Genomic DNA, 23,447 nt, shown 5'->3' on the forward strand with positions numbered 1-23,447 from the left:
TCTGTCTTCTATGTACTAAGCACCGCGTTTAATCATACAGCATCTTCTTCGTAAAATTCAGAAGGCTTAAAGGTAAGAGATGACATGCATGATCCCCTATTTTACTGAAGAGGCGGAGTCAGGATTAGAACTTAAGTCCTGTAGTCTCTGTAACCATTTACCATAAACCAGAGCTGTTCAGATGATGCAAATGTGACATTATTTTAACATTACTGGACCCCATTCTTAGAGAGAGATGTCAAAAAAAGTAAACTGAAAGAAACCATGCAGTATTTATTTTATACAGTTCAACTGGGCACAAAGTAAAGTAAGCACCTCTACAGGAAATCCTTGGTGTATGAGGTTTTTTTTTCTTACATATTAATTACTCTGGATAGTTTTTGAACTCTGTTTAATAGCAGGTCTCCTTTCTTGATAGTTTCTTGGTACTGCCAGTTCTTGCTATCAGGTCTATAAATAAATCAAAGAAAAAAATGAATTATTTACCAGTCACATTACTCCATAACAATAGCTGACCTACTTTAAAAAGAAGGCACTCTTCTTTTAAGAGTGCCCTTTATTTTGTGCAGTATTACAACTGATACACAAACTTAAAGAGTACCTGTTCGTTTCCACTATTTCATTCACTTTATCTATTTTGCAGTGTAGCCTCCCAGCAGCAATAAATCTGGAGAGTTCCCTAATTGAGAGAGAAGGGAAAAAAAGCCTTTAGCATTAGCCTTATAGACAATTCTTAGAAAAATATAAACACATGATTTGTCTTTCAAGGTAACATTTTGATGCACTGCGCAGTAGTTGAGAAGATGGTCTCCAGTGTATTGCAGGTGTCTTATCTACCAGCATTAACGTGACCCTACAAGTGCCTATTCCTATGAAGCGTAGGTGGTCAAAGAATGAAGCCATTCACAGGCACAGAAGTGCTCAGGAAAAAAACCTGAAGGGGTTAGAAAAATTAAACAGGAGGAAAATAATGAGCTTTACTGGGGCGGGGGAACCTGATGAAACCATCCAGTTTCCTTCCACTTAACCTTTCCGGAGCAGGGAACTCTAAGGATTTTCAAAATCCTTCAGAGCACAGAGGGAAGGAAAGCTTTCCAATTATTTTTATTTTTAAGACGGAATAACGTGCCACAATAAATTCGGATTAGGAATGTGAAAAAAGGCATTTGTGAGTATATCCCGTCACAACCCAAACCCCCTAATTTAAGACAGTTACTTAAACAACAGTCACACACCTGGCTCCACAGCAGCATCAGCAGTGAAGCCCGCCATCCAGGTCTGTCTACCACCATATGACACAGAGAAGAAAGAAAATGCTCAGAAATGCACTAGAGCTACATGAAGACAGCTTTCCAATGCTGCCAAAGAGAATAAACGGAAAGCTGACTCCTTTAAGATAATCCATTTATAATAGAATGATGTTAAATTTGGAGATTATAGGGGGAGTCCTCCTAATTAAGAAAAATCTGATTCCAAATAAAAATTATGTGACAGATTACTGTCACAGACACTAAAACATCTTGATCCTAGCACATAAACACCAACAGGAAAGGAACTCCAAATCTTAACCAAATCTCGAACGGAAGTGCCATTTCAAGTCAGTGGGGAAAGGTTGGCTTACGGAATGGTGTTGAGGCAGCCTAATTATCACAAATGCCAGGAACCATGTAAGGAGAAAACGATAAACTCGATTATGTAAAGACAATTTCTACATAGCAAAACACTACCAAAATCAAGTCCAAAACCAAATGAAAACGTGGCTAAAAGATGTTTGCAGTATGTCGTTGCCACTGGTCAGTCAGTGGTGAAAGCCCCACTATTCCTTTTCAATAAGGAAATGTGCAATTTTGGAAAATCTGGTGATGGGCTTGAACGATGGGGAAGTTATGCTATTGAAGATTTTAAGCTAGAGGTTATCTTAAAACTAGTGAGGACTATGTGTAACAATGTTTATAGAGCATGCTGTAGTGCTGTACTCATTAAAAATTCAACTGTTGGTTTTTGAGTTATGTTACTGAGTGGCTTTAGGTAAAAATCTAAAAATTAAAAGAGATCAGCACTGTTTCTAAACTCACTTGTGTTCATTTTCCAGCAGTGTACATAGTTGCATCTCCAGAGTGCAGCTGCAAAACCCACTGGCACCGAAGTACACAGAGAAAACTACCCAACCAGATATAACCAGCCTTGTGAGTCCTACCCAGATCCAAAGAACAGCAGGGGAGAAGAATCTTAGGAGAACAGCACTAGACTTGACGTACAAGCAAACTCTAACTCAAGAATGCCCTGAGGTAAGACCTCCCAGTCAACTGCTGACACCCAGGCTGACAATTCCACTGCTTCTTCCCATGCCCACCATCACCAGACTAGTTCAGCCCTTCATTTACCACCCCCATCCCCCCCCCCCCCCCCCCACGACGAGACTCTAAACAACTTACAACATCCCTTCAACAACTTTACAACATCCCTTCAGATCCAACCTAGTATCTTCCTCCCATGGTTTGCTCTGGACCTCCCTGTGCCCATCACCACACGTTCCATCCTGTGCACCTAGGCTGCTGGTTTCTCAACCATGTGCTATTTCCTCTATCTGAAATGTCCTTTTCCCCACCACTTCCTATAAAAATCCTAAATACGCAATGACAGCCAGTCTCAATGCCCACGGGAAGCCATCTGTGGTGTGCCCATTTCGGGGGCACTTTTTCTGACTCCTAGTTATGCTCACTCTGAACTATGTACACTAAGAGTAAGCAGAGTCTCCTTTCTGGTTACACCACCAAAGTTTTACTACTTAATGCCCTAAATCCGTGTTCAAGTCCCATTCCCTAGGCGACGTTTTTGTTGCCTCCCCGTGTGCTAATCAATCAAACATATCCCAAGATGACTCACCTTCCCCAGACCAACCACCTACCAACAAAATGGGAGAATACAGCCCATGGGTATGGTTTCTAACCTTACATATGTCAACAGAAGGCCTGGTTTATTCAAATAATGGCCTGGTCCCCTTCTCTGACAATATCTTATTAAGTCTAAGGAAGTGGAAGTACAATCGTTGTTCAATCATCCAAAATCATTTTAGGAGGGAAGAAAACAATCTGTGAAAACCCAGGCGTGAATCAGATATTTCAAAGAAGGCCTTTCTGGTAACAACAACTGCAGCTCGGTATGTACTTGACAACCTCCGCCTCTAAAGCTGGTCTGAGACCATGGGGAACAATTAAGAAATACCACCAGAAATGTACCACATAGCATCAATTCAGATGCCGTTGTAATGACTAGCAGAACACTGCAGTGTGTCTATCTAACTGGTACTCCCCTGCTTTATCCACAGCTTCAACTGAGCCTCGCACTGCTCCCAACCAGTGGACACGGCTTTATCACCACCACAGCACAGTTAAGAAACTAAAGGCTAGGAAGCCAGACCAGCCCCTGCTTTTTGTGCACTGCCCACCACAGGAAGCCACGCCTTACACTGCCGCATGAGAAGCACGTTTACAACACTGCTCTTGGGCAGTGGTTACCAATTTCACACACGAGTTCAATTCAGAAGTGAAACAAAACCAAACCGACCGAGGGAACGCAGCCTTCTATTTTGGTATGGATAGGATAACCAACAAAAACCACCATCACTGCCTCTTTTTCTTTCACAGAAGAGAAGGAGGAAATTTCTGGCTCCATAGTTTGGGTACGGTTAAGATCTGTGCATTTTACTGAACGTAAAGATTACTCAAAACCAACCCGCCCACCCATAAACAAGCACCCCCCAGTCATCTATGCATGCTAAGATGACGGGGGGTGAAATGTACTGGGTGTCTGACACTTCCTTTCAAGCGGTTAAAAATCAGATGGAAGGTGATAAAACAAATATAACAAACAAAATGTTAATAAATTACAGAATCAAGGATCTATGGGAATTTACAGTGTAACTCTTTACAATGTTCATCATGTTTGAAATTTTTCATAATAAAATTAGAAAAAAACCCAAAATGGCTAAAGAGAGTGTGGTCTTTTAAAATGAAATGCAGCTTCATTAAAAAGTGCGTTTTTCACTGTGAGCCACTGCAAACTACATCTTCAAAGTTAAAAGGCTGATGTCTGGGAACCACTTAAATATCTAGATACCCCTGGACAGCTCACATTCTGAACATCTACTTCTCCCCAACTCTACACCCACTACCCTGCGTCCAAGACACGGGGACATCTCCTCCATGAGCTGCTGAACAGACCACCTGGTCTCCCCATCCAGTGTGTGTTAAGACAGCATGGAACCGTGTTACCCACCGGAGGCTTAAAATGCTCCAGTGGCTCGCCACAGCGCCTGGATTAAAACCCAAGTTCCCCACCAGGCCCTACACGACCGTACACCACCTGACTCTCCCACGGCTACCCCTCTACCCCCACTACCATGCTGCAGCTACGCATCTTTCTGTGCCACTGTATTATCTCTGTAGACTCACTTCTATCTGAATTGACTTACAAGTTTATTTGCTTACTTGCCAACTCTCCCCATAACTAGAATGAAACTCCATGAAGACAGAGACCTGAAACAATGCCAACCCATTCAGTTAAGGCTTTAATACATATTTGATGAATCTGATTCAAGCGCTGGAAGTTCCATTTTTAACAACCAGTTTGCCCAGAATTGCAGTAGCAACCAAAAAACTGAAGGCATTAGCAGAGGAAATAGCTCTCTATCTATCTTATACTTCACACTAGGTCCTAAGAGTCACTGCTGTAGCAGCAGTGTGGCTCACAAAGACGTAACAGAGACGACTTCTGCTCCAGTTACTATTAAAAGTAGACTTCTGTCCCATCTTTGCTACTACGGTAGAAACACATGAAAGCAGAGATAACGGATATGATTGTTTTGATATTGAAAGGAAAATTCTTAGATCTTGTTTTTATAATTGAGGGAAGCAATGTAAATGGAGAAAATACAAGTTCACACATGCAAAGGTAAGTGTAAAAAGTAAACTGACATGATGTTATTTAAACTTACTGATCAATGAACTCCACACCAACACCAAAGGCTTCTGCCATATAGCCCAGGGTTAATGACCTGTATGACTCGAGCAGCTGGCTGTATGCGTGAATCCGCATCTCTCTCACGTAGTATCGATAATGAGGAGCAAAAAGCCAGTCCTTTTTCATTTCCTGTTCCACAACAGCTGCAATGAATAACATGACAATTATAAGGACCTCCCTTTGGATAAACTGATTAAACTGGAGGATGGATTTATAACATGATAGAAATTAACAGCCTTTATCTACAAAGTGTATACAGAGTATTAATGAGCAATCCACACACACAAGTGCAAATTATTTTACTGAACATCTACTATCTATCACTGTTCTAAATAATGAGGATACGGTAGGAAACCAAAAGACAAGATCTCTGCTGCCACAGCAACTAAATTTTCAAAGAGAGGAGATAAATAAATGAACAAATAAAGAAGGTACTCTGAAAAGAACGAGTTCTGTAAGGAAAATAAAACTGATGTGATAGTGAACAGGAGGGCTTCCATGGGATTGGAGTCGACAGGAGAAGACTTCTCTGAGGAACCTGCCCTGCAGAGAGCAGGAGGCTTAGAGCAACACAAAGAATGCAAAGATCCAAGGCAGGAAGAGCCTGGCTAAGCCCAAGAGCAGAAAGGAGAGCAGGTTCAGAACGTAGCAGGAGGACAGCTACAAGGATACAGAAGGTAAGCAAGACAAAAGATTCAAGAATATACTTATGTTTCTGGCTTGAACAAGATAAAAATCCCTGGAGAAGGAGAATTTTTCTTTTTTTTTTTTTTTTTGAGTTGCTTTGTTTGTGTGTGTGTGTGGTGGGGGGGGGAGGGGGGAGGGAAGGATTCATACATTACACTTCAGCAGGGTTGAGGTGGATTCCCCTGTCAGACACCCAAGTCAAAGATCCCAAGGCTTGGGTCTGATGCTCACTGGCAAGTGTGGGGCTGGAGACATGAATCTGGAAATCACTGCCATCCATATGTATTTGATGACAGAATTATAGAGATAAGGGCAATGACTAAGCCTGGGCCAGTTAGTCACTGAGAGGCCTAACAAAGGATGAGGCAGTAGGTCCAGAGAAAATACATTATTTCAATACACTGAAGTTCTAAGGTCCTTAAAAAAGGATAACTGGCAGTTGCAAGGAGTTCTGCCTGTTTGATCTGCCACTACATACACAGCGTCTGATGCCCGACAGCCACTTAAAAATACTGACTCAATACCAGCTATTTCTAAAAGACATACAGATACATTTTAAAGAAAAAAAAAAACTACTTACAAAACTGCATGTAAAATACACCCACACATGTTTAAAGGTGTTACGTGCTTATACGTCTGGATACAAATGCCCTTGGACGGACACCCTTGGAACGTGAAATCAGTAGTTGCCTCTAGAGAAATGACCTGGGCAATCAAAGGCTAGAGAAACTTTTTCTTCTTTCTATGATACAGTTTGAAAATTTTCCATGTATACAAAAAACTCTGGGGTTTTTTTTGGTGTGTTATTTTCTGATTTTTAAAGTACATATAATGAATAAAAGTTCTGGAAGGATATATAACAATCTTAAAATGTTTCTATTCCGGAAGAACTCTGTGTATGTGAACGTGTAAATGAATTTGGACCTAGGACTGTCTCATCTCAGTTTATTTTTAATTTTTGAAAACCATCAGGTATTACCCAGAAAAGGATGCTATTTTATCTTTCAAATAAAATATTTTATAGTACAAAGTCTATGTATATTTGGAGAAGCAAAAAGGCTTATTTATATATAAAACCAAATAAATGCTACATGCCTTAGTACATAAAAGGAGAGAGTAAATGATACAAATGATGACTGTTGTCAAAAAGATTTAACTATCTGTCCTTTGTATTTTAAATATCTGGGAAATCACGAGCAGGCACCAGGCCCTGTCCCCGCTGTCCCAGAAGTGTGCGAACAGCAGCCACCCATATGAGACCCGCCACAAGGCACCAAGTGCTAATTAACCCCGCTATACCGGGAAGGGCCACTATACCTGCACACCCATATCGAGTGGATAACAGCCAGCACACGCTGAGCAAAGAGGCAGCAAGCATCCAAACTAAAAGCCACCACTCGATGCCAGAGAAGAGGGCAGAGTAGAAGGCCTTGAGCACACCTACTCTCGCAGAAACACCAAAATCACGGCCGCTGAACAACCACTGATAAAGAAGACTGGAACCTACCAACACAGATATTTCACACTCAGTGAAAAGAAGCCACAACAAGACAGCAGGAGGTGCACTGTTGTGACATAATCGAATCCCATTCCTGCCAGGCGAGTGACCCCCAAACTGGAAAATAAATATATCACAGAGGTTCTCCCACAAGAGTGAGAGTCCTGAGCCCCACATTAGGCTCCCCAGCCTGAGGGTCTGGCACTGGGAGGAGGAATCCCAAAAGCTTTGAAGGCCAGTGGGCCTTGAGTACAGGAGCTCCACCGGACTGGGGGGAACAGAGACGCCACTCTTGGAGGGCACACACAAGGTTTCATGTACACTGGGACCCAGCACAAAGCAGCAACTCCACAGGAGCCAGGGCTAGACCTAACTGTGAGTCTCGGAGGGTCTCCTGGGGAGGCAGGGGCTGGCTGTGGCTCACACCAATCACTAGTCTCTGGGGGGAGGCCCCAGAGACTATTGATCAGCATGAGCTCTCCCGGAGGTCACCATTTTGGCATCAAGACCTGGCCCTACCCAACAGCCTACAGGCTCCAGTGCTGGAAAGCCTCAGGTCAAACAACCAGCAGGATGGGAACAGAGCCCCACCCATCAGCAGACCTGCTGCCTAAAGCCATACTGAGCTCCCAGCCACCTATAAACACACCCCTTGACACTGCCCTGCCCACCAGAGGGACAAGACCCACCAGTGAGCAGGCACCAGTCCCTCGCACCAGGAAGCCTGCACAAGCCTCAGGACCAACCTCACCCACCAGAGGGCAGACACCAGAAGCAAGACGAGCTACGATCCTCCAGCCTGCAGAAAGGCGACCACAAACAGAAAATCAGACAAAACGAGACAGCAATGTGTTTCAGATGAAGGAACAAGATAAAAATCCATAAGAACAACTAAATAAAGAGGAAGTAGATGACCTACCTGAAAAAGAATTTACACTAATGACAGTAAATGTGATCCAAGATCTCAAAGAGAATGGAGGCACAGACCAAGAAGTTACAAGAGATGTTTAACAAAGAGAAGATTTAAAGAATAAACAGATGAACAACACAAAAACTGGAATGAAAAATAAACTAGAAAGGATCAGTAGCACAATAACTAAGGCAGAAGAACGAACGAGTAAGCTGGAAGATGGAATGGTGGAAATCACTGCCACGGAACAGAATAAAGAAAAAAGAATGAAAAGAAATGAGGACAGGGCTTTCCTGGTGGCGCAGTGGTTAAGAATCCGCCTGCCAATGCGGGGACACGGGTTCGAGCCCTGGTCCGGGAAGATCCCACATGCCGCGGAGCAAGTAAGCTCGTGCGCCACAGCTGCTGAGGCTTCGCTCTGGAGCCCGAGTGCCACAACTACTGAGGCTTGCGCGCCTGGAGCCCGTGCTCCACAACAAGAGAGGCCACCGCAATGAGAGGCCCGCGCACCACAACAAAGAGAAGCCCCCGGTCGCTGTGCAACTAGAGAAAGCCCGCATGCAGCAATGAAGACCCAATGCAGCCAAAAATAAATAAATAAATAAATTAAAAAAAAAAAAAAAAAAGAAATGAGGACAGTCTCAGAGACCTCTGGGATAACACTAAATGCACCAACATTCACATTATAGGGGTTTCAGAAGAAAAAAAGAGAGAGAAAGGGCCTGAGAAAATATTTGAAGAGATTATGGCTGCAAACTTCCCTAACATGAGAAAGGAAACACTCAAATCCAGGAAGCACAGAGAGGCCGATACAAGATAAACCCAAGGAGGAACACTCCAAGACACATATTAATCAAACTAACAAAAAGTAAAGACAAAGAAAAAATATAAAAAGCAACAAGGGAATAGCAACAAATAACATACAAAGGAACCCCCATAAGATTATCAGCTGATTTTTCAGCAGAAACTGCAGGACAGAAGGGAGTGGCATGATATATTTAAAGTGATGAAAGGAAAAAACTTACAGCCAAGAATACTCTACCCAGCAAGGCTCTAGTTCAGATTCGATGGAGAAATCAAAAGCTTTACAGACAAGCAAAAGCTAACAGAGTTTAGAACCACCAAACCACCTTTACAACAAATCCTAAAAGAACTTCTCTAAGCGGAAAAGAAAAGGCCACAACTAGAATCAAGAAAATTACAAATGGAGAAGCTCACTGGTAGAGGTAAATACAAAGTAACGGTAGGAAATCATCCACACGTATATATTATATCAAAACCAGCAATTGTGAGGAAAGTACACAGGCAGGATATTGGAAATGCATTTGAGATTAAGAGATCAGCAACTTAACACAATCCTGTACATATACAGACTGCCATATCAAAACCTCATGGGAATTACAAACCAAAAATCTACAATAGAGACACAAAAAAGAAAACGCAATCCAAACACATCACTGAAGACAGACATCAAATCACGAGAAGAGAACAAATGAGGAAGGAAAGAAAAAAAGACCTTCAAAACCAAATCCAAAACAATTAACAAAATGGCAATAAAACATTCATATTGATGATTACCTTAAACGTAAATGGATTAAATGGTCCAACCAAAAGACAGATTGGCTGAATGGATATAAAAACAAGACTCGTATATATGCTATCTACAAGAAATCCACTTCAGATCTAGGGACACATACAGACAAAGTGAGGGGATGGAAAAAAGGTATTCCATGCAAATGGAAATCAAAAGAAAGCTGGACTAGCAGTACTCATATCAGACAAAATAGACTTGAAAATAAAGACTTGCAGGAGACAAAGGAGGACACTACATAATGATCAAGGGATCAATCCAAGAAGATGTGACAGTTGTAAATATATATGCACCGAACACAGGAGCACCTCAATATATAAGGCAAATGCTAACAGCCATAAAGGGAGAAATTGACAGTAAGACAATAATAGCAGGGGATTTTAACATCCCCCTTTCATCAATGGACAGATCATCCAGACAGAAAATCAATAAGGAAACACAGGCATTAAAGGACACATTAGACCAGATGGACTTAATTGATATTTACAGAGCATTCCATCCATCCGAAAGCAGCAGAATACACATTCTTCTAAACATCCTCCAGGACAGATCACATCTTGGGCCACAAATTGAGCCTCAGTAAATTTAAGAAAAGTGAAATCGTATCAAGCCTCTTTTCCAACCACAGCGCTATGAGATTAGAAATCAGTTACAGGAAAAAAACTGTAAAAAACACAAACACATGGAGGCTAAACAATATGTTACTAAACAACCAATGGCTCACTGAAGAAATCAAAGAGGAAATCAAAAATTACCTAGAGACAAATGACAATGAAAACATGATGGGCCAAAACCTTTGGGACACAGCAAAAGCAGTTCTAAGAAGGAAGTTTACAGCAATACATTCTTACTTCAGGAAACAAGAAAAATCTCAAATAAACAACCTAATCTTACACCTAAAGCAACCAGAGGAAGAACAACAAACAAAACCCAAAGTTAGTAGAAGGAAAGAAATCAGAGCAGAAATAAATGAAATAGAGAAGAAAAAAACAATAGAAAAGGTCAATGAAACTAAAAGCTGGTTCTTTGAGAAGACAAACAAACTTGCTAAACCTGTAGCCAGACTCATCAAGAAAAAAAAGGGAGAGGACTCAAATCAATAAAATGAGAAATGAAAAAGGAGAAGTTACAAGGGATACCACAGAAATACAAAGGATCATAAGAGACTACTACAAACAACCACATGCCAATAAAATGGACAACCTGGAAGAAGTGGACTAATTCTTAGAAAGATACAACCTTCCAAGACTGAACCAGGAAGAAATACAGAATATGAACAGGTCAATCACAAGTACTTAAATTGAAACAGTGATTTAAAAACTTCGAACAAACGTAAGTCCTGGCTTCACAGGTGAATTCTGTCAAACATTTAGAGAAGCATTAACACCTGTCTTTCTGAAACTCTTCCCAAAAATTGCAGAGGAAGAAACACTCCCAGGGTCATTCTATGAGGCCACCCTCACCCTGACACAAAACCAAAGATACCACAAAAAAAAGAAAATTACAGGCCAGTATCACTGATGAACATAAACACAAAAATACTCAGCAAAATACGAGCAAACCAAACCCAACAATACACTAAAAGGATCTCACAGCATACTCAAGTGGGATTTATCCCAGGTATGCAAGGATTCTTCAATATCCACAACTCAATCAGTGTGATACACATTAACAAACTGAAGAATAAAAACCATATGATCATCTCAATAGATGCAGAAAAAGCTTTTGACACAATTCAACACCCATTTATGATAACAGCTCTCCAGAGTGGGAATTGAGGGAACTTACCTCAACATAATAAAGGCCATATATGACCAACCCACAGCTAACATCATTCTCAACAGTGAAAAGCTATAAGCGTTCCCTCTAAGATCAGCAACAAGGCAAGGATGGCCACTGTCACCACTTCTATTCGGCATAGTTTTGGAAGTCCTAGCCATGGCAATGAAAGAAAAAGAAATAAAAGGAATCCAAACTGGAAAAGAAGTAAAACTGTCACCGTTGGAGATAACATGATACTATACATAGAAAATATGCTACCAGAAAACTACTAGAGCTCATCAATGAATTCAGTAAAGTTGCAGGATACAAAATTAATACACAGAAATCCTTTGCATTCCTATATACTAACAACAAAAGATCAGAAAGAAAAATTAAGGAAACAATCCCATTTTCCATCACATCAAGAAGAACAAAACACCTAGGAATAAACCTACCAAAGGAGACAAAAGACCTGTACTCTGAAAACTGTAAGACCCTGAAGAAAGAAACTGAAGATGACACAAACAGATGGAAGGATATATACCATGTTCTTGGATTGGAAGAATCAATATTGTCAAAATGACTGTACTACCCAAGGCAATCTACAGATTGAGTGCAATCCCTATCAAATTACAAATGGCATTTTTCACAGAACTAGAACAAAAAATTTTTTTACTTTATATGGAGACACAAAAGACCCTGAATAGCCAGAGCAATCCTGAGAAACAAAAACGGAGCTGGAGGAATCAAACCCTCTGACTTCAAACTATGCTACAAAGCTACAGTCATCAAGACAATATGGTACTTGGCACAAAAACAGAAATATAGATCAACAGAGCAGGATAGAAAGCTCAGAAATAAAAACTCAGGCACTTATGGTCAATTAATCTACAACAAAGAAGGCAAGAATATACAAGGGAGAAAAAACAGTCTCTTCAATAAGTGGTGCCGGACAGCTACATGTAAAAGAAATTAGAACATTCTCTAACACCATACACAAAAATAAACCTGAAATGGATCAAAGACCTAAATGTAAGGCTGGACACTATAAAACTCTTAGAGGAAAGCATAGGCAGACCACTCTTTGACATAAATCACAGCAATATCTTTTTTGATCACCTCCTAGAGTAATGAAAATAAAAATAAGAATAAACAAATGGGGCCTAATTAAACGTAAAAGCTTCTGTACAACAAAGGAAACCATAAACAGAAGGAAAAGACAACCCACAGAATGGGAGAAAATATTTGCAAATGAAGCAACCTACAAGGGATTAATCTCCAAAGTACACAAACAGCTCACACAGCTCTATGTCAAAAACAAACAAACAAACAATGCAGTCAAAAAATGGGCAGGGCTTCCCTGGTGGCGCAGTGGTTAAGAATTCGCCTGCCAACGCAGGGGACATGGGTTCGAGCCCTGGCCCAGGAAGATTCCACATGCCATGGAGCAACTAAGCCTGTGCACTGTAACTGCTGAGCCTGTGCTCTAGAGCCTGCAGGGTTGTGCCCATGTGCCTAGAGCCTGTGCTCCTCAACAAGAGAAGCCACTGCAATGAGAAGCCTGCTCGCCGCAATCAGAGGAAAGCCCACACGCAGTGACAAAGACCCAATGCAGCCAAAAAAATAAAAATAAAAATGAGCAGGAGATCTAAATCAACATTTCTCCAAAGATGACATACAGATGGCCAAAAAGCACATGAAAAGATGCTCAACATCAGTAATTATCAGAAAAGTGCAAAGCAAAACTACAATGAGGTATCACCTCACAAGGGTCAGAATGGCCATCATCAAAATGTCTACAAACAATAAATGCTGGAGAGGGTGTGGAGAAAAGGGAACCCTCCTACACTGTTGGTGGGAATGTAAATTGGTGCAACCACTATGGAGAACAATATGGAGGATCTTTTAAAAACTAAGTATAGAACTACCATATGATCCAGCAATCCCACTCCTGGGCATATATCCAGAGAAAACCATAATCTGAAAAGTTACATGCAACCCAATGTTCACTGCAGCACTATTTAAAACAGCTAACACATGGAAGCAACCTAAATGTCCATTGACAAAGGAATGGATAATGAAGGTATGGTACACATATACAATGGAGTATTACTCAGCCACAAAAAAAGAATGAGATAATACCATCTGCAGCAGCACGGATGGATCTACAGATTATCATACTAAGTGAAGTAAGTCAGACAGAGAAAGATAAAGATATGGTATCACTCATACGTGGTATCTAATTTAAAAAAAAAGATACAGGGCTTCCCTGGTGGCGCAGTGGCTGAGAGTCCGCCTGCCCATGCAGGGGACGCGGGTTCGTGCCCCAGTCCGGGAAGATCCCACGTGCCGCGGAGTGGCTGGGCCCGTGAGCCATGGCCGCTGAGCCTGCGCGTCCGGAGCCTGTGCTCCGCAGCGGGAAAGGCCACAGCAGTGAGAGGCCCGCGTACCGCAAAAAAAAAAAAAAAAAAAAAAAAAGATACAAGTGAACTTACTTAAAAAACAGAAACAGACTTACAGATATCGAAAATAAACTTACGGTTACCAAAGGGGAAAGGGGGGGGGGGAGGGATAAATCAGGAGCTCGCGTTGAACATACACACACTACTATATATAAGATAGATAACCAACAAAGACCTACTGTATAGCACAGGGAACTCTACTTAATATTCTGTGATAACCTATATGAGAAAAGAATCTAAAAAAGAATGAATATATGTATATGTATAACTGAACCACTTTCCTGTACGCCTGAAACTAACACACTGTAAATCAACTATACTCCAATGAAATTAAAATATGTTTTAAAAATAAAAATAAAAAACTATCTGGGAAATGAGTAAATTTTAAAAGGTTGCCAGTAGGGATGGGGAAGATGGGAAGAGGTTACCTTAACCATTCAAAAGTTTCCAAAAGCCATCAATTTCATCACACTAGGATAGCACTTCCCCCCATTTTTCTCTTAAATTACAGTTACACAGAGCACTCAATAACATACAGGCACTGTGCTGGTGTCAAGATCACTACAAAGGAAAAAAGCGTAAGGTCTACTCTTAATTATCTCAAGTAGCAGTAGAGAAAAACTCTAAAAAAGAATCACAAAATAATTTGCTGTTTAAAAAATGGGGCAGGGAATACCCTAGTGGCCCAGTGGTTAGGACTCTGCACTTTCACTGCCAAGGGTGTGGGTTCAATCCCTGGTCGGGGAACTAAGACCCTGAAAGCCACGCGGTGTGGCCAAAAAATAAAAAAAAAAAAGATTAAAAAAAATTAAATAAGTAAGTAAAAATAGGGCATTTGACCAATAAGCACATGACAAAATATGCAGCATCACTAGTCATCAGAGAAATGCAAATCAGAACCCCGTAAGATACCACGTCACACCCACTAAGACGCCTATGATCAAAAAGACACACGATAACCAGTATCAGATGTGGGGAAACTGGAACTCTCACACACTGCTGGTGGGAATGTAAAATTGTGTAGCTGCTTTGGAGAACAGTTCAGCAGTTTCTCAAAAAGTTAATCAAAGAGTTACCATATGACACACCAATTCCATTACTAGGTATATCCCCAGGAGAAACTAGACATTGTGTCCACACAAAAACTTGTACATAAACATTCATTACAGCGTTATTTATACTGTATCCATCACCTGATGAACGGATAAATAAAATGTGGTATATCCATGCAATGGCGTTATCATTCAGCTCTCAACTGAATGAAGCACTGATACACGCTACAGCACGGATGACAGTAAAAGCATTATGCTGGGCAAAAGCAGCTAGGCACAAGAGGCCACATATTGTGTAATTCCATTCATGTGCAATGTCCAGAATAAGCAAATCCATGGAGACAGAAAGACCAGGGGCTGGAACCAGGAACGGGAAGTGACTGCTAATGGGTAAAGAACATCTTTTGGGGTGATGAAGATGTTCTGGAATTAGTGGTGTGGCTGCACACCTTGTCGATATACAAAAACCACTGAAATTACACACTTTAAAATACTGAATTTTATAGTGATTGACATCTCAATAAAAAAAGAGGATGGGGCACAAAATAAGACTAGGAATGCAGAGAAGGGATTTTTAAAATTTTTGGACTGAAGGAAGAAGGGAAAAGCGCCACATTTGAGCAGAATAATGACGAGATCCACACGCAGAAAAAAGGGAGAAGGGCAATTCTGAAGTACAACCTTGGGTGCAAACCCACCCATCGTGCACATATGGGAAGACAGGGCCATGCAGGTCGTTCACACTTGAGGAGCCCTGTTCCCACACTGCATGACGGGAGTAGTATGAATTCCCATAAAGCAGCCTAACTTTATGCAGAAAGCACTCCATAAACACTGGGCCAAAACCTACTCCAAACACAGAAGACCATCATTTGGAGTCCTCCTAACCCATGTTTTGTAAATTCTACCTACTTATTAACCAAATACTTACTGAAACTTGCAGCACAAACAAGAGAATTATCAATGCCAAGTTATTTAAGTTTTAGGAAAATCATCTGGGAAGGACCCTTGGGTTGAACACCACAAGCACTTTCAACAGATTTTCTCAAACAACATCCCTTGAAAATGATTTGCAAATCGGCACAAAGATTTAGCTGTTGCATAAATAACCCATTGTTGAATTCAACTCACTTAACATCAACTCAATCAAACGGAGATTCAAGATCTCAATTCTAAAACTCAGTACTTCGAACCATTTGCTCACTTTCTGCCTTACATCCCAGTAAGACTCTAAACCAGGGGTCAGGCAAACTTCCTCGGCAAAGGGCCAGATGGTTGATATTTTTAGCCGCTGAGAGCCATAGAGCTGTCATGTAGTTTTCTTTGTCCTGTTTTCTTAAACGATCCTTAAAAAATGTAAACATCAATCTTACCTCCTGGACCACACAAAAGCACTTGATCAAAGTCTGCTAACCCCCCTCTAAACAAGATGGGCAAAAGATTAGCTGTACTGACCAAAGACCTACAGCTGTCTGCACACTATATTTTTCATGTATGTGAAAAATCATCTTAGGTTATCTGCAAACAGGGTCAGGAATAAGATGAAGACAGACAGTCAAAACGAGCAACTCTATCCTTACCTAATGATTGGAAGAAAACTGAGTAACGGCATTCATAGAGTGAAAACAGATACTGCCGAACTGCCGGAAGACTGTGCAACACTTCCAGAATCTCTGCTCCTTTAATTACCTAGAAATTTTTTTAAAAAATACGTGCTTTAATGATTTTTGTGTATTTAAGGTGTATTTTTGTGTATTTAAGGGGTATTCTTTAAATATGATCCGGTCATTACCTTTTCCCTGAGATCTGGTCTTTCTAAAGCAATCATGCTGACATAGACAGTGTAAGTCACAAAGGTTTTATAATCCATGAGTTCATAGGATGTAAACGTTGAAACAGTGTCAAGGAAGAGTTCAGCTGCCTGTTTGAAATCACGAATAGCCACACAATAAAGACCTTGATATACTTTTAGGCGGTTTCTCCGGTCCCAGTCTCCTCCTTCCTCTATCAAGCTATAAAATACAAAACAGTAAGGTGATGATCTGGAAATAAACAGTGCCACTTTTTACAAGTTTTGTGTTATTATGAAAGAGAAAACAGCTTTTAACAACTTAGACCAAAAAGAAAAATTTAAAGAGAACATTTCTGTAAGTAAGAACATTAATTATTTGACCAAATTTACTAGTTGGAAACAAAAAAAACAGGTAAATTTCTTACATCAATTTCTTATCTATAGCATCATAATTTAGAGGGAATAAATCCCCACTGCTAAAACGCACCTTCTGGGGACTTCCCTGGTAGTCCAATGGTAAAGAATCCACCTTACAATGCAAGAGACGCGGGTTCCATCCCTGGTCAGGGAACTGAGATCCCACATGCCGTGTGGCAACTAAGCCCGCACGCCGCAACTACTGAGCTTGCGCGCCTCAACTAGAGAGCCCGTGTGCCGCAAACTACAGAGCCCATGCGCCCTGGAGCCTGCACACCACAGCTAGAGAAGAGAAAACCCGCATGCCACAACTAGAGAGAAGCCCACACACCACAACGAAGAGCCAGCACGCCACAACAAAAAGATCCTGCGTGCTTCAACAAAGATCCCGTGTGCCGCAACTAAGACCCGACACAGGCAAAAAATAAATAAATAAAACACTAAAAAAATGAAAAAATAAAATTCACCTTTTGGCCTTTTCTGTGTTCCGTGTGATGAGGTCATTATCCATGTAAAATAAGCCAATTCTAAGGAGATAGAACACAATATCCAGTCGGTGACCCAGGGCCACGGTTTTGTCATATGTCTTGCGAAAGGCTGTCAGAGCACCTTCCTGTCAAGAGAACCAAGGCAACAGGTGAGAAAAGGTTAAAAGTTTCAAAAGCTAACAGCTGTCTAGGATTTTCTTAGCAAGGAGTTGGGGAAACATGTAGGAGTAGAGATAGAACAGTATGGCCATGAGCTGATCTTGTTAAAGCCGGGGGATAATTGCAATGGGGCTCCTTATACGATTCTCTCCACTTTTATAAAAAACACATCAACTGTGTCTAAGCATATACTTATATTCTAGAAAACAATGGAAGAAACACATTCATAATTTATTCACCATTATTTCAGTATTCTTCTTTGTTCTATATTTTTTCCTTTAACAATTACAATACACTACTGTAAAGTTACTGTAAACTGTCAATCTTATCACCTAAAGGGTAATAAATATTTTATCTTAATCACTGACTACTAGAACACAATTGAGTATTTAAATATACAATTCTATCTCAAATCATTGTGGAATAAAATGTTTTTATTGCTTTTAAAACATGAACATGTGGGACTTCCCTGGCAGTCCAGTGGTAAGACACTGAGATTCCACTGCAGTGGATGCGGTTTGATCCCTGGTTGGGGAACTAAGATCCCACAATGCCACGTGGCCTGGCCAAAAAACAGCAAAAAAAAAACTACCACTACCACCACCAGCAAAAAAAAAAAAAAAAAAAAACCAAAACAAAACCAAAACAACCCACCCCCCAAAACAAAAAAATGAACATGAATAAAATCATTTGTTTATACTTGGTACCTTTTAGTATGTGTCTGGCTTCGTTTTACGTAATTATTAGTTATGCCTCATACATTTCTAAAAAGAGACTGGCAGGACAGTAATGGGCACACCCAGTACTAAGATCTCGGTTTTCAAATACTATCCCCCAGTTAAAGAAACCAGGGATCCTAGGAGAAATGGATGGTTCCAGGTTTGGAGAGTGAAAATAACAGGTGAGCCTGTGACATCTTGTTATAAGGAAGACCAAGGAGATCATGTCAAAAGGACCAAGAAACCATCTTGAAGGAACCTGCACTAACAAACTTGTAACAAATTGAGCACCGGAAAGAATAATGACTGTAATCAATACACCACAGTGAATAATAAAAATGCACTAAGTCCATTATTTAGTAATAGTACACAAAATAAAATATTAAAACAAGAAAGTAAACAGGAGGGAAAAAAGACAACTCTTCTTTTTAGAAGAAGGCTATTTAACAAATATGGAACATATTATTAGAACATCACCGATTTACAACCCCCTGATGTTGATTCAAACATCCTTGTTGAAATTCCTTAAGGCCTGAATCAAAAGCTTTAAGTTTCTCATTCACGTGTAATAATTCATCCTCTTTAAAACCAAACCAAAGCAAACCACACACAGCCTAGAAAGCCACACAAACTATTAGCTATTTTTAAACTGTTCTGTATTTTCCAACTTCTTACAATGGCCAAAGCTTCTTTTTTTCCAAACCCTAAATTTATAATCAGAAGAAAAAAACTTGTTTTAAATTTAAACTAAATAATAATAGCTCATACCATTTAACATTTCAGCACTTTGCAGCAGGGACTAGTCTAAGCTCTTTGCCCCTAGGCACTATCATTATCCCTATTTAACAGATGAGGAAACTCATACAGAGGAGTAAATCATATAATTACTGAAGTCAGAAATACAACCCAAGCAATCTTATCCAAGAGCTCACACTATTTAATTTTTTTTATATTTACACCGTGTCATCCATTACGTAAATACTTCAGGGTGCACTGCTTAAAATTAGGACATTCAAAGCCCATCCTCTTAACCACTATTACAGAACTACTAAGTTAAAAAACTTAAAAGATCCAATGCTTGTGGGTATCCCTCTTGTGCCCTGATAGTGGAGTATAAATTACGTTGGCTGCTGTGAAGGAGGACAGGCCACACATACTAAGATAAAAACTGTTCTTCGTCCCAGAGATTTCATCTCACAGAATACACCTTAGAGAAACATGAGCATATATACACAAAGAGGCACACACACAGGCATGTGTTTACAGCAGTGGCTTGTCCTAGCAAAAACAGCTGAAAACAACACACATACCCAACCACTGAATACCTAAGTAAACTACAGCATAGCCCTACCATGGACTACTAGCTAGCAGTCAACCAGAATGAGCAAGATTTAGGAACATTAACACGGGAAGTCACTCAGATATAATGCTGAATGAAAAAGTAAACGGGACAACATGAGTACACTACGATTCCATTGATGTAAAACAAACTTTTTAAACCAATACTACCTAATTTCTACAAGTACATACACATGCCTGGAAATGTACAATAAAAGAATTTAAAGGATTATCTGAGGAGATAGAGAATAAAGAAAAACCAAATAGAACTTCACCATTAACTATAATATTTTAGTTTCTTACAAGGAGATGATTATCTGTGTAAACAATGATTTTCAAAATGCACCAGAACCAATGCTTCCCAACCAGGATACGTTACAAAAGTGAACTACTGAGAATGATCCCAATTTTGTAAAAACAATAAATAAACAAACACCTCCGAACAGGCACTTTGTTTTACTGGCATAGAGAGAGAGGGGGAAGACTACACACCGGTGGCTGTCTGGGGGCAGGTGACAGAATGGGTGTAGCAAGAAGACTACTAACTTTTTCTTTATTAATTTTTTGCACTGATTCACTAGTTCAGGCAAGCAGGTTACCTCTGCACTTGGTGGAAAAGGACGTTAGTTTTTAAAATGAGACATTACTAACCTTGCACAGTGCCCATTTCAGGCTCTACAGAGAGGGGAGGCCATCTCACTCACCTTGTCACCTATCCGGCAGAGGTACTCGGCCTTTGCCATCATCGCGTCTCGGATTTCGCTCTCTCCCAGATTCTTCTCCGCATCTTCCAGCTCCTCGTCCAGACGTTTCAACTCGTCTTCATTTGCCTTCTTCATTTTACTGAGCAGGTCCACGTCCATCTGCCACTCAAGGGATTTGCACAAGGCTTCGTAATAAGGAGCCATGTCTGAGAGCGAACGAGAGGGATGTGGCTTAGGAGTGAGGCCCCGTCCTGCCCTAACCTCAGTGTCTACCCACTCCTTCCTCGTACACGACTGCGAGGTCATCCACCAGTCGCCTACCTGCCAGGAGGAAGGAACAGGACAGAGCTTGGTAAAGGGCTGGGCGGTCAGCATCAGGGCCAGGCCTGTCACCGCCGCCCTCTACTAGGGCCGGGGGGAGGACAACCTCGGTTTGCCTCTCGGCGGCTTCTGTTCTCACAGAGTCTTCCAACAAGGGAAAGGCTAAGCTTGTTTACACACACACACACACTCAGACCCGTGCGTACAAGGGTACAGGGCCCGCTGCCATTCACTACTAGGAAGGGCGAAAGGAACCGACCCAAGTTTCCCCTCCACCCGCAATGCTGAAGTCCCCGAGACCAGTCGCTAATGACAGTAAGTCATGTCTCTCTTCCGTGCCTGGCACGGGGCTCAATACCTCGGGATCCGCCCGCCCCCCGCCCCGAGGCTGGCCCCAGGGGGGGAGGCGCACAGAGATGCAAACCTCTGAGGGCAAGGCTGGAGGTCCCAGAAGGCGCCCCCGACAAAAGGAAAGCCCCGAGGGGCGCAAAGGCCAGGTCTGGTCTCGGGGACCCCGTCGCAGGGGCGCCCCGGGGTCGCGAGCCCCGTTGTGGAAAACCCCGCAGGCTCGGGAGCGCGGGGCCGCCCAGGCCTAGGCCGCTGACTCGGCTCTCGCGCCGGCCTCACTGTTATCGCGGACGGCTGCCATCAGCTCGTCGCGCACGGCCGCGTCCCCGCGGTGCTCCGGCAGGCTGAGCAGGAAGCGCAGCTGCGCGATGCGTAGGTCCGGATTCTTGGGCAGACCCTCCTCTTCCAGGTTCTCCAGCGGCATCGCAACGGCGAGGGTAGCGGCTCGGAACAAACAGCAACTCAGCCCGGTCCCGTGGCGGCGGCGGCGGCGGCGGCGGCGGCGGAAGTGGAAGGAGTCCGCGACTGCGCCCGGACGCCTCCAGCCCGGCTTCCGGTCCAGGGTCCCTCTCCGCCCATAGCGTCTCCTGCTGGACACGCCCGGGAATGCGTCACCCGTCCCGAATGCGGGCGCCCTCGTGTGGTCGCCGGTGGCTTTCCCTCGCTCTCAGCCACGAGAGTCCCAGAGTGGGTTGTGCCCAACTCCAAGGCTGGATTTCCCTCTCCCCACTGGTAACCATTAGTTTGTCTCTATATCTGTGATGGCTTTTACTTTTATGTGCATCTCATTTGAATTCTCCCAGTATTAGGAAGTAGTACTATTAGCCCATCTTGTAGATAAGAAAAATGAAGCACAAAGAAGTTAGGGAATATGACCAGCCAAGGTTATGCAACAGCTACGCCTGAATTAAAAAAACTCTGTCTGCAGCTCGAAAGCTCATGTTCTTTCCGCTCTTTTCAGAAAACGGCTCCCAGAATTCCACACTCTTAATACCAAAGCACCATTACTTTGTTTATGCAGAATTTAAGTCGTTGCGTGCCTGTGTTTTCAGCCTCTCTTTGTTCATGTTGCTGCAGAGTCTTCAGAACTGGTAATGGTTACAGGAAATTCCACCTAGTGGATTTTCATAATTTACTTTTACTCTTCCCTCCGTTAGAAGTGCCTTTAGGTTGTCCAGGGTTGTTATTTTCCTAATATAAAAACCAAGATGAACACTTTGGGATGTACACAGCATTTCATATTTTACGTTTTTTTTTTTTTTTCCTTAGCATAAATACCCAGGCAGGATTAATAGGCACAAGGAAGGAACTCTTTGTGATTTTCAAATATTGAATATCCAGTGGTTTTCAGAAAGAGTTAAACCAGTTTACACAGTCACTGAAACATTTGGGACTGCCACGTTCTCACCAGCAGAAGGCATTACCATAGGTTTTTAATACTGCATCTGTTTTGGTAAAAGTAAACATTTTGAAGGCAACTCAAAAGACAGAGAAAATGTAGAGAGCACAGAAAAAATTACCAGCACTCCTTCATGTTAAACTTTTGGTGAAGAACTCTGTAAACCGCTTGCATTCGTTCATTCATTCAGCAAACATTATTGCACAGCTGCAAAGTACCAGGCACAGTTTGAGGCACTGGGAACACAGCAGTGAAGACCATGAAGGCCTTGTCCTCGGGGGAACGTACATTCTAGAGACACTTAGCTTCACTGAAATTCACCTAGATATATATTAATAGGATCATTCTAAACTTGTACCTTATAAACTGCTTTGTTCGCCCCACCATGTATGGTAGATGTCTTTCCATGCCGGTAAATATGGATTGACATCATCACTTCTAATGACCACATAGGATTCCATTATTTTTATGTACCAACTTTTCCCCTTTCAATCCTTAATTGATATCAATTTGAATCATTTTCATTTTCTCACTCTCGTAAACACCCTAGGGTTGACCATCTTACATGCATATATTTTCACACGTGGGTAATTATTTCTTACCCCAAATCCCTAGAAGTGTAATTGCTGAATAAGAGGGCTGAACGTTTTGCATTTTGACATAGTATATAAGGATTAAATTATTTTCCTAAAAATTATACACCAACTCACATTCCCACCAACATTAAACAGAGGGCCTGTCTCCCCCTTTGCCAAGACATTTTTATCACCCATTTTAAT

The 23,447-nt window shown here is 41.7% G+C and overlaps 1 protein-coding gene across 3 annotated transcripts; it reads right to left on the reverse strand.

Moving 5' to 3' along the window:
* Positions 1-248: 248 nt before the first annotated feature.
* PSMD6 (proteasome 26S subunit, non-ATPase 6) lies at positions 249-21,767 on the reverse strand. 3 transcript variants are annotated; one of them, XM_004314048.4, is made up of 8 exons: positions 21,549-21,767; positions 20,601-20,806; positions 17,660-17,805; positions 16,776-16,995; positions 16,564-16,672; positions 4,997-5,165; positions 602-679; positions 249-450 (listed from the first exon to the last, which is right to left on the reverse strand). In XM_004314048.4, the coding sequence occupies exons 1-8, from the start codon at positions 21,691-21,693 to the stop codon at positions 354-356; spliced, it is 1,170 nt and encodes a 389-aa protein (XP_004314096.1). In that variant the 5' UTR covers positions 21,694-21,767; the 3' UTR covers positions 249-353. The 3 variants fall into 3 exon arrangements, with proteins under 3 accessions (XP_004314096.1, XP_019803034.1, XP_073667432.1); XM_019947475.2 differs by lacking the exon at positions 21,549-21,767 and adding an exon at positions 21,346-21,542; XM_073811331.1 differs by lacking the exon at positions 21,549-21,767 and adding an exon at positions 21,346-21,511 and having other exon boundaries at positions 20,601-20,921.
* Positions 21,768-23,447: the final 1,680 nt, after the last annotated feature.

Source organism: Tursiops truncatus, chromosome 10 (assembly GCF_011762595.2).
Source record: "Tursiops truncatus isolate mTurTru1 chromosome 10, mTurTru1.mat.Y, whole genome shotgun sequence".
NCBI lineage: Eukaryota > Metazoa > Chordata > Mammalia > Artiodactyla > Delphinidae > Tursiops > Tursiops truncatus.

Excerpts from the sequence above, each read along its gene's own strand:
- PSMD6 (XM_004314048.4), bottom strand. The coding sequence starts at position 21,693 with ATGCCGCTGGAGAACCTGGAAGAGGAGGGTCTGCCCAAGAATCCGGAC. Across the intron at positions 20,807-21,548 it reads GGCAGCCGTCCGCGATAACA|ACATGGCTCCTTATTACGAA; the intron begins GTGAGGCCGGCG and ends GTTCGCTCTCAG. Across the intron at positions 16,996-17,659 it reads AACACAGAAAAGGCCAAAAG|CTTGATAGAGGAAGGAGGAG; the intron begins GTGAATTTTATT and ends TGTATTTTATAG.